The sequence below is a fragment of the Symphalangus syndactylus genome, chromosome 20 (genome assembly GCF_028878055.3).
Source record: "Symphalangus syndactylus isolate Jambi chromosome 20, NHGRI_mSymSyn1-v2.1_pri, whole genome shotgun sequence".
NCBI classification, from domain to species: Eukaryota; Metazoa; Chordata; class Mammalia; order Primates; family Hylobatidae; genus Symphalangus; species Symphalangus syndactylus.
This window is the reverse complement of record NC_072442.2, coordinates 36,596,535-36,611,631: the sequence shown is the minus strand read 5'-3', so window position 1 is coordinate 36,611,631 and position 15,097 is coordinate 36,596,535. Positions and strand designations below refer to the sequence as shown.

The window sequence follows — 15,097 nt, the reverse complement described above, 5'->3', positions numbered from 1 at the left end:
TCTCCACCAAGTTCAGCCAGCCATAGAGCAATAAATCAAAGTTCCAATAAGCACATTGCACCTGCAAGACTTAGGTATGCTCCAAGTCAAATATTTGCAATTTTTTCATCCCAAATCTGCACAAACAAAAAAATGCAGATCACAGTGCCAGACTTCTAAATCTTGTCATAAGACAAAATGATCTGTAGTTTTACTCCAACATGCTCCATATCCTACCATGTATTGAGTCCCTAATATGATCATATGCCAGGAACTGCTTGGAGTTTGCAAACATTATCTCTAATCCTCATAACAAATTCCATTCTGCTGATGAGGAAACTGAGGCCAGAGAGGTCAAAGTGACTTGTTCAATATCATAAGACCAGTAAATGGTGGAGCGGGGGTTTTAAACCTAGTTATGCCTGCCTCCAAAGCATCATCTCCATGAGCCTTCTTCAGCTAAAGTCATTAAACGCAGCACCAGTTCACCTCTATCGAAGTAAATTCAAGTGCTGATTGTCTGAAATGATGACAACACCTGAGAAAAATATCACAGCTAAAATGGTAGCACAAGACCTAAGACTTCACGACAAGGAGGTGTAGTTATGTCCTTTAGAATAACTAGTTTTAAAGGCTATGGTTCAAAATACAAGACAATCTACTTTTTTTTTTTTTTTTTGGTTGTCTCTCAACTGACTTTTTTATAACAAGGGAAATGAAACTCAAGAGTATATTCACATTTTTTTTTTGGTAAAATTATCTAAAACCCCCGAGAAAAGGGTGACTTCAAAAGTTCACATTCTAGTTTACCTCTTCGTTAGGCTTCAGACATTCAAAACCAAAATCACATCAGTAGCATTACTAATCAACTTTTTTTTTCTACAGACTTGAAAAGTATTTTCTTACCACACTACGAGATTACTTCCCATACTTAGAACAGAAATGGAAACAGTTCAGGGTGTCACGAATCAGATCTTGAGACTACAGTTGCAGAAAGTAGGTGCTGTTTCCCTTGAGTAGGAGCTGCTGATCTGAAACCTCCTAAGGGAAGGGTGTCTGAAGAAGAGTGTTGGAGAAACTAAAGCAAGCTGTTTGTATTAATGAGAGTGAACTGCTGGCACCACTACTCCTTAAGTGTTTCACTGCTATGCAATTGTTTTCCAGCTTCCAAGTTCTGAATCTGGCAGGGAGAGAATGCTGTTCTCACAACCGTGTATGTTATATGATCAGCTGCTCTACGATGTGTGCGTGTTTAACTAGGTAAGTGACTGGTTTAGAAGAGGTTCTGCAATACTAAATCAAGGAAGCACACTGTCCCCTGAGATTTTAACGATCTGTCAGTACGCTACAAAGTATATACAAAGAAAAGTAACCTACTTGTAACTTTGAAATGGTTTGAGTTTAGAATAGCCAAATGATTTCCGACAGTAAAACTTCAGGCATGACATGAGCAAAAAATATAACGTGTAATACAAGGCACTGGCAGCATGTTTATGAGATAATAAAAAAGGCAATATTTGCAACTTCAGCATGCTTTCAAACTTGCAGGGTACGCTGCATAATTAGTAGAATAAATGCTATTCTTCAGGTGTACGGAACAAGTTCTACAGGCAAGATTCCAAGGCTCCTTTGCCTTCCAAACTGTCACTTAATATCATAAATTCCTTAGCTTCTCAGAACCCCCCAAATGCAAAAAATATGAAGGTCTCAAAGGATTCTTTTAAGTGAAAAATAATGGCAGAATCGTAAGCTCCGAGAGAGCCGGTACTGTGCTTAAAGTTACTATCCATTCCAACACTATCACAAGCTGGAATAAATATGTCTTGATTGCAATACGACCGAAAGGCAAAAGCTGGATGCAGAGTAATTTAAACAAAAATAGCTGATATTTATCACCTGCTTATTGACAGAATGGTACAAGGTTCATCCTCGGTTCCAGATTCTATATATGGAGGCTGAATTCCCTAACCACAATTAAAATCCTTCCATTAAAACAAAATTTCAAAATGAATGACTTCGATGGCACCATCGCCATTAAGACATGAAATCACAGTTAACAAAGTTGAAAAAAAATCCTTTTTATGGAGCAGGTACAATGCTATGAGAATGATATAGCCTTCTTTTAAGAGATCAGATCAACTTCAGCCAACACATAAAGATTCAGTATAGGCATTATAAAACAGACCTTGGACTTTGCTGTTGAAATCTGTTACATTTAGAATCTGGTGCCAGGAACATACATTACCAATTCGTCAAGTCTAAACAAATTATTTTGACTCTAGTTTTAACTTTTTCTGAAAGACTCTCACATACATTTCCTTTTTACAGGAAGACAAGGAAATGATAATTTACAAATACCTAACTTATCCTAATCAAAGAACAAAACACAAGGTTACATGCATAAGCTACTTTGTTGTTTATTGCTCAGGGCCAGACAATGTAACTCTAATCCTTTTAAAAAAAACTAACCAACTAAACAAAACACACAACGCAAGTTCCTTTCACTTTTGCGTAACATAGATCTTAACCTGAAATCCCAGGACCAGCTTCAAGTTGACTGTAGTGACATACAAAATTATGTGTCTATTTAATGGAGAAGACGGTTCTAAAGACTTCCATGACCCCAAAGATTACTAAGCACTGAAGTCAGTTCCAGGATCACTAAAACTTAGTGAACAGTTTAAACAAAATTATACTAAAGATATTATCTATCTGAATACTGTGCACAGTCCTGCTATAAACAACCAAGCTGCCTGCCACCACTGACAATCACAGTGTCAAGCCCCACTCACAAAACAGCCCCACTCGACAACATCACCTGTATTCAGCTCAGACACCCCACATCCCAGCAACAGCAGCTCCTCAATCCCTAAGCACACACATGTTGTCAACAAAGCATGTGCTAGTTGCCATTCCCAGAACAATACGGGCCTGGCCATCCTCTGAAAAAAAAAAAAAAAATACACATTCTTTCCTGAATACTACCCTACGAATACATTGTGCCTTCATCATAGATCCCAAACACAACAACAAAGTAGGAGAAACTTGCACACACCATATCTAATCAACTGAGAAAAAAGCATCACTCAGGTGTTCCTGAGGGTCCACGGGAGATGCATGTAAGGGATACGCTATGATAATGATGCTTGAACACGGGGACAATCTGGGGGCAAAGGCAGACTCACGCAGGAACACCCCGAAAACGTGGATGTGGAAAGCACCCTTCTCCAAAGGCACAAGCACATTGATTGGCACAAGCCATTTTCTGACAATGGATCCGCGGTGACAGGGGCTGCTCCGCAATCAGGAAGTGAGTGAGTCTATCAGTGTGTCTGTGTGTTGTGGGGGAGGGATGCTCTAGTTGTGATCAAAGCTGGACCTTTTCAGAGAAGGTCTAGAATCCTGAAGACAGACTTCGAGGTGAGGCGGGGCATTTATCATTTCTACTGGAGATATCCCTCGACAATGAACATGTTACATGGAGATGTAACGGGGGTGTCACTACCTTTGGTGTCTCCGATCTAAGAATCTTCAGCAGAGCCTGATTGGAGGGGAGGAGGAGGTGGGGGTGGAGAAAGGTCTGCATTACCCACTGGGGTGAGTGTGGGGCTGCCGGTGGCGGGTGTACATCAGACGCATTTTATCTGCTGGCGGCACAATACTCCCGGGGGTTGGAGGTTTGGGTGCAACCGCAGGGCGGGGGAGGTAGTGGGTGCAAGCCACCAGCTGCAGGGCAGGAGAACGCTCACAGGAGGACCGGTGCAAACCTCCCCTCGGCCCGCTAACCCGTGCCGCCCCAGCCTCCCCTCAGGCCTCGGGGCGAGCGGACCCGCTGCAAAACTGCAGCCAAGCCCGGGTCCAGGAGGAAGGGGGCGAAAGGGCAGGAGCGGGGCGCCCCCAGCCCAAGCTGGGTGCCTGAGGAGCTCAGCGCCCGGGGCCTCCCAGCCGGATGGGGGCTGCTCCGGCCTAGCGCACGCAGCTGCCTCGGCGAAGGGTTACGCCGGCCCCCGGAGCCCGGGCCGGCCCCGCGGGCGGCGGAGAGGAAGGGCTGCCGGGGGCGCCGCCGCGGCAGTGGCGAGTGCGTGGGGGAAGGGGCCCTTACTCACCCGGGCCGGCCGCCTCCGCCTCCGCCGCCCCGGCCGCCGCCTCGGCGGTCCATCCCTGCGGCGGGGGCCTGCAGCCGCGGCGCTCGAGTCACAACCGCCGGCTGGGCCGGCCCCTCCCCCCTGCCCAACGTCTGTCCTCAGGGCCGCTCCTCAGACCCGGCCTCGGCCGCTGCCGCTGCCGCCGCCGCCGCAGCGCTACGTGGCCGCCGCTCCGACGTCTCGCGACTCCCTTCCCAGCGCGCGAGGGCGAGCGGGGCCGGCGGGGCGGGCAGCGCGGGGCGGGCGGCAGGGGAGGGGGTGTGCGTGTGTGGATGTGTGTGCCGGAGGGGGCAGGGAGGGAGGCGAGCGGCGGCGAGGACGCGCGCGCGCGCCCGCGGCCCCTTCCCTCGCCCCCCCCACCCCGCCCAACAGGGATCCCGACACCTCCCTCTGCCCGCCCCCTCGGCATCCCGGCCGCTGGGAGCGACGGCGCGCATGCGCAGCCCTCGGGCCGGCCCGGGCGCACCTTTTCTGCCTCCTGCCACATTGTGAGCGCTCCGCCGCCCAGATAACCGCCGGCTCCCCGCGCCGCCCCCGCCTTCTCCCACTCCGCCCACTCCCGGGCGCCCAGGTAAAGGCGAGAGCTGCGCATGCGCGGCGCTCTCCGCGGGTCGGGGGGCGTGGTTGCTGAAAGGAAGCCAAAGCGAACAGTGCGGGGGGTTGTAGCAGGGGCTGCTGTGGGATTCCACAAAATAGGCGCGGGTTAGAATGGGGGAAGGTAAAGTGAAGAAAGGGGCCAAAGTAGAAAAGTGGGTCGATTTAGAAGAGACTTTGAATAAAAACTTAACGACTGCTGACCTCCTTGTTCTCCTTGGAGGGCAGTGGGAGTGACGGAGGACAGAAATCAGCTCGGCAGCGTGCAAGCAGTAGTGGTCATTCGCCGTATGAATGGGACCGCTAAAAACTGAACAGTTTCGAGATTGCCAGGGTGCTCAGAAAAACAGATTTAGAGCCTCGCCTGTCCTTGGCCAGGAATAGGGAAGGGGATGTGTGTGCTTGAGACCTACAGCTGCTGCGGTAAAGGAAGCCTCCATTGTATTACAGTATTATGATTAATTAGCTATTAATCATTAATATACTCAATGGTACTATTAGCTAACAAGGTAGCATTTATCCGAGTTCAGAGCCGAGAGAGTGTCCATAATTGAAAGTGTTTAGGGTACAGGGAGAGGAAATGAACCTGGCAAGGTGTAGGCCTGGGATGGAAAAGACCCAAGACAGCAACTCCGAGGTCAGGGTGCCCTTTCCCACCATAAACCAAACTTCCCTGAAGTTGTCCAAATCCTATCTTAATTGGAACTCCTTCCGTTGTTAAAAGCACACTTAACTAATGTTCTTGCACTAAGGCTGACCCCAATAGCACATAAACATTTTCTTTTTCTTTTTTTTTTCTTATTTGAGACAGGGTCTCACTCTGTCACTCAGGCTGGAGCGCAGTAGCATGATCACAGCTCACTGCAGCCTCCTCCTACCACGCTCACATGAGCCTCCCACTTCAGCCTCTGGAGTAGCTGTGACTATAGGAGTGTGCTGCCTCACCTGGATGATTTTTAAATTTTTGTAGAGACAAGGTCTCCCTATGTTCCCCAGGTTGGTCTCAAACTCTTGGGCTCAAGCAGTCCTCCCACCTCAGCCTCCCAAAGTAATGGGATTACAGGTGTGAGGCACCGTACCTGGCTGACATTTTCAATACACATGCAGCTACTTTTCCCTAAAATAGCACTGCTGTGGTTTGAATGTGTCCCCCAAAGTTCACATGTTGGAAACTTAATAATCCCAATGCAAAAGTGTTGGAAACTGGGGCCTAATAAGAGTTTATTAGGTCATGAGGGCTTTGCCCTCATGAATGGATTAATATCATAAACAGTGCGTTAGTTATCTCTAGGCCAGGCACAGTGGCTCATGCCTGTAATCCCAGCAGTTTGGGAGGCCAAGGCAGGCAGATCACTTGAGGCCAGGAGTTTGAGACCAGCCTGGCCAACATGGTGAAACCCGTCTCTACTAAAAATACAAAAAAAAAAAATTAGCTGGGCGTGGTGGCATGCACCTGTTACTCTAGCTACTCAGGAGGCTGAGGCATGAGAGTAGCTTGAACCTGGGAGGCAGAGGTTGCAGTGAGCTGAGATCGCGTCATTACACTCCAGCTTGGGTGACAGAGTGAGGCTCTGTCTCAACAAATAATAATAATTAATTAATTAATTAAAAAAATAAACAGTGGGTTAGTTATCTCAAAAGTGGGCTTGTTATAAAATCTAGTTTGGACCCCTTTGCTCTGTTGCTCTCTCATGTACTCTCTTGCCCTCCTGCCTTCTGCTAGGGGATGATGCAGCAAGAAGACCCACACCAGATGAGGGCACCTTGATATTGGATTTCCCAGCCTCCAGAACTGTAAGAAATAAATTTCTATTCTTTTTAAATTACCCAGTCTGTGGTATTCTGTTACAGCAACACAAAATAGACTCCAACAAGCACCCCACTCCCGTGACCCAAAATCCTGCAGGGAGTAAGATGACCTGAGTCTGGGACAAGGTTAGGGAAAAGATTGAAACTTTCTAAGCAAAGGGGTCCAAGAGCTGACTCTGTCCTTGACCCCTTCCAAAAACAGATGCTTGACTTTTATTACATTTGGTCTCTGGACTCCAGGGATAATTTTGGCGACTTTGGGTCATGTTTTTCAATAATGAGTTTTTTTCAGTGAATAAACACTAAAAACAATACCATATTTCAGCAGGTAGAGAGAAAATCTTCAGGTAGAACAGGAGGAAATAAGCAGAAGTAATAAAAGGAGAGACAGATTCAATGTGAGAAAGAACATGGTATCCATAGGGGCTGGTGAGCCTGGGACATCTCAGTGAGGTCAGTGTCTCACTTTGCCTTCTTAGACATTTGATCCGTTCCCCACCCTCTGCTAGTCAGAGCTATCCAGCTTGGAAGAGGGGTGTGCAGAGTGATGGCTAATGAATGAGGTGACTCTCCCAGTGTCTGTGACTCTCCACCCACAGGCCAACTCTCTGAAGGATTCCTAGTAACTAAGTATGGTTTTTGCAGGGAGCTTATGTCCATTATCTCTTTTTCTTTTTCTTTTTTTTTTTTTTTTTGAGACAAAGTCTTGCTCTTCTCGTCCAGGCTGGAGTGCAGTGGCGCTATCTCGGCCCACTGAAACCTCTGCCTCCTGGGTTCAAGTGATTCTCCTGCCTCAGCCTCCAGAGTAGCTGGGATTACAGACACGCACCACCACGCCCAGCTAATTTTTTTATTTTTAGTAGAGACGGGGTTTCCGCCATGTTGGCCAGGCTGGTCTCAAACTCCTGACCTCAGGCGATCTGCCCGCATCAGCCTCCCAAAGTGCTGGGGTTACAGGCGTGAGCCATCGCATCCGGACTTATGTCCATTATCTCATCAGATCTTCCAACAACCCTGCAAGGCAGACAGGACAGATATTATTCCCAATGAAGGAAATTCAGGCCAAGGAATGTTTAATGGCTCAGGCAAAGTCACCCAGCTCAGTAAACAACAGGGCCAAAGCAGGCCCCAGGCTCCCTGACTCCCAGCCTGCTGGTCTTTCAGAGGCTTTGACAGGCCTACTCTGAGAATCCGCCATTTATTGCCATGTAGTGAAAACAGGTGCCCTTAGCATGTGATGGAGAATAATTCTAACATTCAGTTCTACTTCTCCATCTCCTTTATTTAATGTTTCTTTCCTTCTTCTTTCTTTCTTTCTCTCCTCAGAAGCCCGGGACTTGCCTCTGTGATCTGGTGCTTTGGAGGGCCTTGGGCCTCAGGGCTAGCAAGGTCCCTTTCTGGAGATTCCAGTTCCTCTGCCCGCCCTCCTTTACCTCTTTCTCCTCACACATCTGTCTCAGGGAAGGGGTGAGGGCTGCCAACCAATGTTACCACTTGACAGACCATAAGAGGGCTAGTTCCAGTGCCTCTCTTGTTCAACTGCTGACACTGCAGCTTGGCAGTCATTGAAGGCAACATTTAGCTCCTACCTCTGACCTGATTGGAAGACCGGGCTTCTGTCATCCTGGTTTCCTGGCCTTGGACAGTTCTTCACTAACTTTTATTCATTAAGGCAGTGGGCAGAAAGCAACAGAACTCTGTTTTTTCTTTTTCGGGGTTTTTTTGTTGTTGTTGTTTTGTTTTGTTTTGTTTGTTTTTGAGACAGGGTCTCCTTCTGTCACCCATGCTAGAGTGCAGAGGCGCTGTCATAACTCGCTACAGCCTCAACCTCCTGGGCTCAAGCAATCTTCCCACCTCAGCCTCCCGAGTAGCTGGGGACCACAGGTGCATGCCACTATGCCTAACTAATTTTTATATTTTTTTTTAGAGATGAGGTTTTGCCATGTTGCCCATGCTGGTTTTGAACTCCAGAACTCAAGCAATCTGCTGGCCTCAGCCTCTCAAAGTGCTAGGATTACGGGCGTGAGCCATTGTGCCTGGCCAGAACCTGTTTTTTGTTTGTTTGTTTGTTTTTGTTTTGTTTTGTTTTGTTTGTTTGAGGCGGAGTTTGCCCAGGCTGGAGTGCAATGGCGCGATCTCGGCTCACCACAACCTCTGCCTCCTGGATCCAAGCAATTCTCCTGCGTCAGCCTCCCAACCAGCTGGGATTACAGGCATGTGCCATCACGCCCTGCTAATTTTGTATTTTTAGTAGAAATGGGGTTTCACCATGTAGGTCAGCCTGGTCTCGAACTCCCAACCGCAGGTGATCTGCCCACCTCGGCCTCCCCAAGTGCTGGGATTACAGACGTGAGCCACTACGCCCAGCCCAGAACCTGTTTTTTAATTTAAAATTCTTATTTAAAAGTTCTGTACATTTTGATAATTCTTAAAACCTTCACACATTTAATTTAAACAGCAGCAGAGATATCTGGTTCCTGGTAAAGTGAACAGGATAGCTTGATACCAGCTCCCTGCTCACTGCATTTCCTCACTTCCTAAATTCCTAGGGATGTACCTCCAGTGCATAATAGTTTTTACCACCTGTACATATACAGAGTAAGTGGCCATGGCTCCTTGCCTGCCCATTAACTAATATCACATCCTACAGTACCGACTTGGAGCCAGAGCCCTGGTCATGGCCTCCTAGGTTCTCATACTTGACCTTTACTCAATCATTTCACCATTTAGGCTTTATAAAAAGGGGAGACTGGCCGGGCGCGGCGGCTCATGCCTATAATCCCAGCACTTTGGGAGGCCGAGGGAGGTGGATGACCTGAGGTCAGGAGTTTGAGACCAGCTTGGCCAACATGGTGAAACCCTGTCTCTACTAAAAATACAAAAATTAGCTGGGTGTGGTGGCGCGTGCCTGTAGTCCCAGCTACTCTGGGGCAGCTGAGGCAGGAGAATCGCTTGAACCTGGGAGGCGGAGGTTACAGTGAGCTGAGATCATGCCACTGTACTCCAGCCTGGGTGACACAGTGAAACTCCATCTCAAATAAATAAATAAATAAAAGTGGGGGAATTGTATGGCTGTTAGGGTCCTCCAGATCTGATACCCAGGATTGTAATCTAAAGACTTGATTGTGTTCATTAATACATTGCAATTTCATTCCTTTCCTAAGAATTACTATGCAAAGATTATCCCTAAGCCCTTCCTACAAGAAACTGCCCCTTTTGCAGAATGAATAAAGTTGTCCCAGATTCCCGTTTTTTTCCTCACTTTTTCTCATATCTCTAAGTGACAGTATCCGGAGACAGCTCAGAAAGCTGGATTTTTGGCTTTTCGTCATAGGGCTTGTGTATGTACATGCATGCATGCACAAATGTATGTATATGTTCATTCTTAAAGGGATATGGGCCATGGGCACCTTCACTCTGTGGCCCCCCACCTCCCACCAGACCTACTTGAATTTTAGTAAATAGTAAATAAATGCCAGGACCAGGCACGGTGGTTCACACCTGTAATCCTAGCATTTTGGGAGGCCAAGGTGGGTGGATCACCTGAGGTCAGGAGTTCGAGACCAGCCTGGCCAACATGGCGAAACCCTATCTCTACTAAAAATACAAAAATTAGCCGGGTGTGGTGGCACACAACTGTAATCCCAGCTACTTGGGTGACTGAGGCAGGAGAATCACTTGAACCTGAGAGATGGATATTGCAGTGAGCCAAGATCACACCACTGCACTCCAGCCTAGGCGACAGAGCAAGACTCCATCTCGAAAGAAAGAAGGAGAGAGGAAGGAAGGAAGGAAGGGAGGGAGGGAGGGAGGGAGGGAGGGAGGGAGGAAAAAGAAGAGAAAAGAAACCCCATCTCTACTAAAAATACAAAAAAATTAGCCAGGCGTGGTGGCGGGCACCTGTAATCTCAGCTACTTCAGGAGGCTGAGAAAGGAGAATTGCTTGAACCTGGGAGGCCCTTGCAGTGAGCTGAGATTGTGCCACTGCACTCCAGCCTGGGCAACAAGAGTGAAACTCCACCTCAATAAATAAATAAATAAATAAATAAATAAATAAATAAATAAATAAATAAATAAAATGCCAGGATGTCTAGAAGAACAAAAGAGTATGTAGTAAGAGGCCAGATATATGAGTGCAGCTGTAGTGATAAGGAGGCCATTGGAATAGCCAATGTCACATAGGTCTAAAGTTTGGTTTTAGCTAGAGCTTTCTTCTACCCTAATACTGCCCCCATGTCCTGACAGCGGGCATTGCAGCAAATCCTGTACATCAGCTTCTCCATTTGAAACATCTCAGAATTTGAATTTTGACTACTCTGGTGTTAACATCAAAATGCATTTCATGGGCCGGGTGCAGTGGCTCACGCCTGTAATCCAGCACTTTGGGAGGCCAAGGCAGGCGGATCACGAAGTCAGGAGATCGAGACCATCCTGGCCAACATGGTGAAACTCTGTCTCTATTAAAAATACAAAAAATTAGCCGGCGTGGTGGCAGGCACCTGTAGTCCCAGCTACTCAGGAGGCCTCAGCAAGAGAATCACTTGAACCCGGGAGGTAGAGGTTGCAGTGAGCTGAGATCGTGCCACTGCACTCCATCCTGGGCGACAGAGCGAGATTCTGTCTCAAAAAACCAAAACCAAACAAACGAAAAACCCCACAAAAACCAAAATGCATTTTATAGTGTTAAAGAAAACATATTTATGTGGCAATTTCTACACATCTTTCTTCTGCATTACTTCATTTAATCCTTCTCTCAATCCTGAGAGTGAAGGACAGAAAATGTTGTTCCCACTGTTTTCCACTGTTTGGTTTTGGTTTGTTTCCTTTCTTTTTTTTTTCTTTGAGGCAGGCTCTTACTCTGTCACTCGAGCTAGAATGCAGTGGTGTGATCGTAGCTCACTGTAGCCTTGACCTCTTGGGCTCAAGTGATCCCACCTCAGCCTCCCAAGTGGCTGGGACTATAGGCACACACCACCACATCTGGCTAATTCTTTTTTATTTTTAGTATAGACAAGGTCTCACTATGTGACCAGGCTGGTCCCCAACTCCTGAGCTGAAGCTATCCTCCTGCCTCAGCCTCCCAAAGTGCTGGGAGATCTGGCCCTTGTTTTTTTTGTGAGATGGGGTCTCACTCTGTTGCCCAGGCTGGAGTCCTGTGACATGATCACAGCTCACTGCAGCCTCGACCTCCCCAGGCTCAGGTGATCCTCTCACTTCAGTTTTTTTGTATTTTAGTAGAGACAGAGTTTTGCCATGTTGCCCAGGCTGGTCTCGAATTCCTGGGCTCAAGGGATCTGCCTGCCTCAGCCTCCCAAAGTGCTAGGATTACAGGCAGGAGTGAGCCACTGTGCCTGGCCCCTTGCTGTTTGTTTTGTTTTGTTTTTGTTTGTTTTACAGCAAATAAAAATGCAGTCTGGATTTTAAGGGCCACACAGCAGCAAGAACTAAAATCTGGGTCTCCAAGGTCCAAGTCCAGGACTTCTCTATGACAACATACTGCAGCCCTTTGCTGGATACCATACAAAGCAAATCGAGCAGATGCGGTCTCTGCCCTCTGAAAGTTTGGACTCAGATGGACAGCCACGATTCTGGCAAACATAAAAGGACAAAGTGATTTAGAGTCAACTCACATACGCAATAAATGAGTTAAATAGATAAGGAAAGGCATCTTTACCTGGTCTACTGATATTTTTTAAATTCCAGTTGAGTAGAGAGCAATGTTAGTAAGACTAAGGTTTTGGGCCAGTCCCATTTTTGCCTACTTGCTTTGCACCTGGAAAAATATTTGTAACTGCGTGCAAACTCCGGTCTTCAACAATCTGTAAACTTTCCCTGAGCAGCTACCAAGTGTAACACAAAGTGGGGATGAAGGACCATTAAGAAATCATCTCTGTGCTGTGCGCGGTGGCTCACGCCTATAATCCCAGCACTTTGGGAGGCCAAGGCGCGTGGATCACCTGAGCCCAGGAGTTCGAGGCCAGCCTGGCCAACATGGTGAAACCCTGTCTCTGCTAAAAATAAAAAATAATAATAATAAAAAGGTAGCTGGGTATGATGGCACGTACCTGTAGTCCCAGCTACTCAGGAGGCTGAGGCAGAAGAATCGCTTGAACCCAGGAGGCAGAGGTTGCAGTGAGCCGAGATTGCTCCATTGCACTCCAGCCTGAGAAACAAAAGCAAAACTCCATCTCAAAAAAAAAAAAAAAAAAAAAAAAGAGAGAGAGGGAAAGGAAAAGAAAAGAAAAAAAAAGAAATCATCTGTGCCCTCGAGCAACATCTTTTAACCATTTGCCTAATTCAAACCACTGGGATGAAAATGTATATCCTGTGTATACCATCTCTACTGCTGGAAAAAAAGACACGTCAACTCAATACCCATCCTATTTTTAGAGGGCCTGAGATTCGTCCTTATCCATGCAGGACAGTCGGGTAGGACAATAAAGAGGTGGACTTCTGAATTTGAGAGAAATTGGCCTTATCCCAGAGAAGTAAGGCCACCACCCACCTGCAATAGCTTGGCTTCCTGGATCCCTAAGCAAAGGTAGAAAGGAACCCTGGGGTTAGGTAGTGTGGGCAAAGACCTGCAGCCAGAGAATTCCCTATCCTCCTATCTCAGAGCAGACTGTTGCAGCCCTCAATTCATCCTTTGGGGGTTCTGCCTCAGGCTCTGTCTCCAGTAGAATGATCTTAGGATCTAAGGGAGCGAGGCCCAAATTGTGTTTGAGTCTTTAAAGAGACTCACAAATCCTTTTAAGCAGCAAGCTTAATTGTTGTCTGTAATTGATGTGACATATGCCCCAGAGGCATGCACTGAGGTCCAATTGAGATGGTTTTTTTAAAAAATTGGAATTAATTAATTAAAGAAGGCAGCTGCACGGGCCTGGTAGTTGGTGCCAAGCTCTGTAACCCTAAACCAGCCAACCAACCTAACTGGCCTCACCACCTGAGGAAAAATCCCTGCAGCTCTCATGGAGATGAGATGGGATGGAAGTGCTGGGAAGCAGTGCAGGGAAAGGGGGCTTGCAAGGGGGGACAGCGGGGCTCAAGGGATGCACTCTTCACTTTCATGATCCCCCAAAGAATTAGCTCTTGAGAACTGTTTGGGGGGACTAGGTAACTGGGGAAAAGGAGTGGGAAATTCAAATGGAAGAATGTGAGGGGCAGGTGAGATTTTGGGGGAGGGGAAGCCAGGGGGCTGGAATGGGAGGGGGAGGGGTTCGCAGGTGGGAGAACGGTGTAGCAGCTCCGGTAGGGAATGGAAGGATCCGTGGGTGGAGAGGCCCATGGGCGGAGCTCAGAGGAGGTGGAGCCTGGTTGTGGGGGCGGTAAAATGGTGCCTGAGGCCTCAGCACTCAGAGGAGGTGTTAATTAAACCCCTTACCTGAGGTCGTTAACAAAGCTGTGGCAGCTTTTCCTAAGAGTTGGGTTAATAACAGTAATAATAACAATTAACGATAATGAGACCTTATCTGGAGAAAGTTATTCCTAGAGATTGTAGGCATTAAGTCATTAATTCCCCTGGCCCCTGAGGGCCACCATTTCCTAAAAAGTAAATGTTGGTGCAAGCAGACACAAACAATCCTTGTGCACCTGAGGACTGAACTGGTGTCCTGTGGCCAGTCTGCTAGGCTTGCTGCCCTTGGCTGGCTGGGTTAGTTCATTTACATGGGGATAATATCCAGAGTTCGATTAGGGCATCATAAACTGTTACAATTTTTTGCATTATCTAAAGTCTCTGAAATGATGCTTAAATGAAGTGAGGTCAGAAATCGCCACCATAAGATGCCTACACAACTTTGATGTTGAAAACTCGGCCAGGAGCGGTAGCTCATGCCTATAATCTCAGCACTTTGAGAGGCCAAGGCGGGTGGATCACTTGAGGCCAGGAGTTTGAGACCAGCCTGACCAACATGATGAAACCCCCATCTCTACTAAAAATACAAAAATTAGCCAGGTGTGGTGGTTCACGCCTGTAGTCCCAGCTACTCAGTAGGCTGAGGCACGAGAATCACTTGAACCTGGAAGGCAGAGGTTGCAGTGAGCCGAGATCACGCCACTGCACTCTATCCTGGGTGACAGAGTGAGACTCTGTCAACAACAACAACAACAAAAAAAAATAAAGAAAAGAAAGGAAGGAAACAAACTCAAGCCCCACCTGAGAGCACCAGCCTGAACAATATGCTGCAGTGGAGAACAGCCTGGAAATACCCCAGTACTGCATGGCGAGGCCCTGATTGGCTGAGTCTCTGCTAGAGATGGGGCAAGACTTCAGGTATCTGCCCCGGCAGACCAAGAAGGGGAATTTAGAGCAAAGGCTTGAGGAAAGTAAAAAAAGGAGTTTTCTTAGATTGAGGGAATCACATGGGATAGCGGTTGCTCCAAAAGCCTTGAGCAAACCTTAGTGCCAATAGTGGCGGCCTTGCAGAGTTAAACATAGCAGCGATTACTACAAATTATTATATATGCTCCAATCCAAAGACAGACTTTGTATTCACATCTAGTAGATGGGAAAGTCATCATCATTATTCTAGTCAAATATCAAAGGCAGCAATATAGAGTGTGTATTGTAT

The 15,097-nt window shown here is 47.2% G+C and overlaps 2 protein-coding genes across 4 annotated transcripts in view; one reads left to right on the top strand and one right to left on the bottom strand.

Annotated features, from left to right (window-relative positions):
* ZNF652 (zinc finger protein 652) overlaps positions 1 to 4,430 on the bottom strand; it is an 80,401-nt gene extending 75,971 nt beyond the window's left edge. For all 3 annotated transcript variants that reach the window (XM_055258709.2, XM_055258711.2, XM_055258712.2), the window contains exon 1: positions 4,086 to 4,430. The gene's annotated coding sequence lies outside the window, so the exon portion shown is untranslated. The remainder of the gene's footprint in view (positions 1 to 4,085) is intronic.
* Positions 3,093 to 9,377, top strand: LOC129470677 (collagen alpha-1(I) chain-like). Its single transcript, XM_063628398.1, has 5 exons — positions 3,093 to 3,098; positions 3,506 to 3,576; positions 3,675 to 4,695; positions 6,442 to 6,512; positions 7,854 to 9,377. The coding sequence occupies exons 1-4, from the start codon at positions 3,093 to 3,095 to the stop codon at positions 6,484 to 6,486; spliced, it is 1,143 nt and encodes a 380-aa protein (XP_063484468.1). The 3' UTR covers positions 6,487 to 6,512; positions 7,854 to 9,377.
* The last annotated feature ends 5,720 nt before the right edge of the window (positions 9,378 to 15,097 follow it).

What these genes read in the sequence shown, in the direction of transcription:
- LOC129470677 (XM_063628398.1), top strand. An exon ending in GGTCTGCATTACCCACTGGG is followed by an intron (nt 3,577 to 3,674) that starts GTGAGTGTGGGG and finishes GTGCAACCGCAG; the next exon opens with GGCGGGGGAGGTAGTGGGTG. An exon ending in GCCCACTCCCGGGCGCCCAG is followed by an intron (nt 4,696 to 6,441) that starts GTAAAGGCGAGA and finishes GCCTTCTGCTAG; the next exon opens with GGGATGATGCAGCAAGAAGA.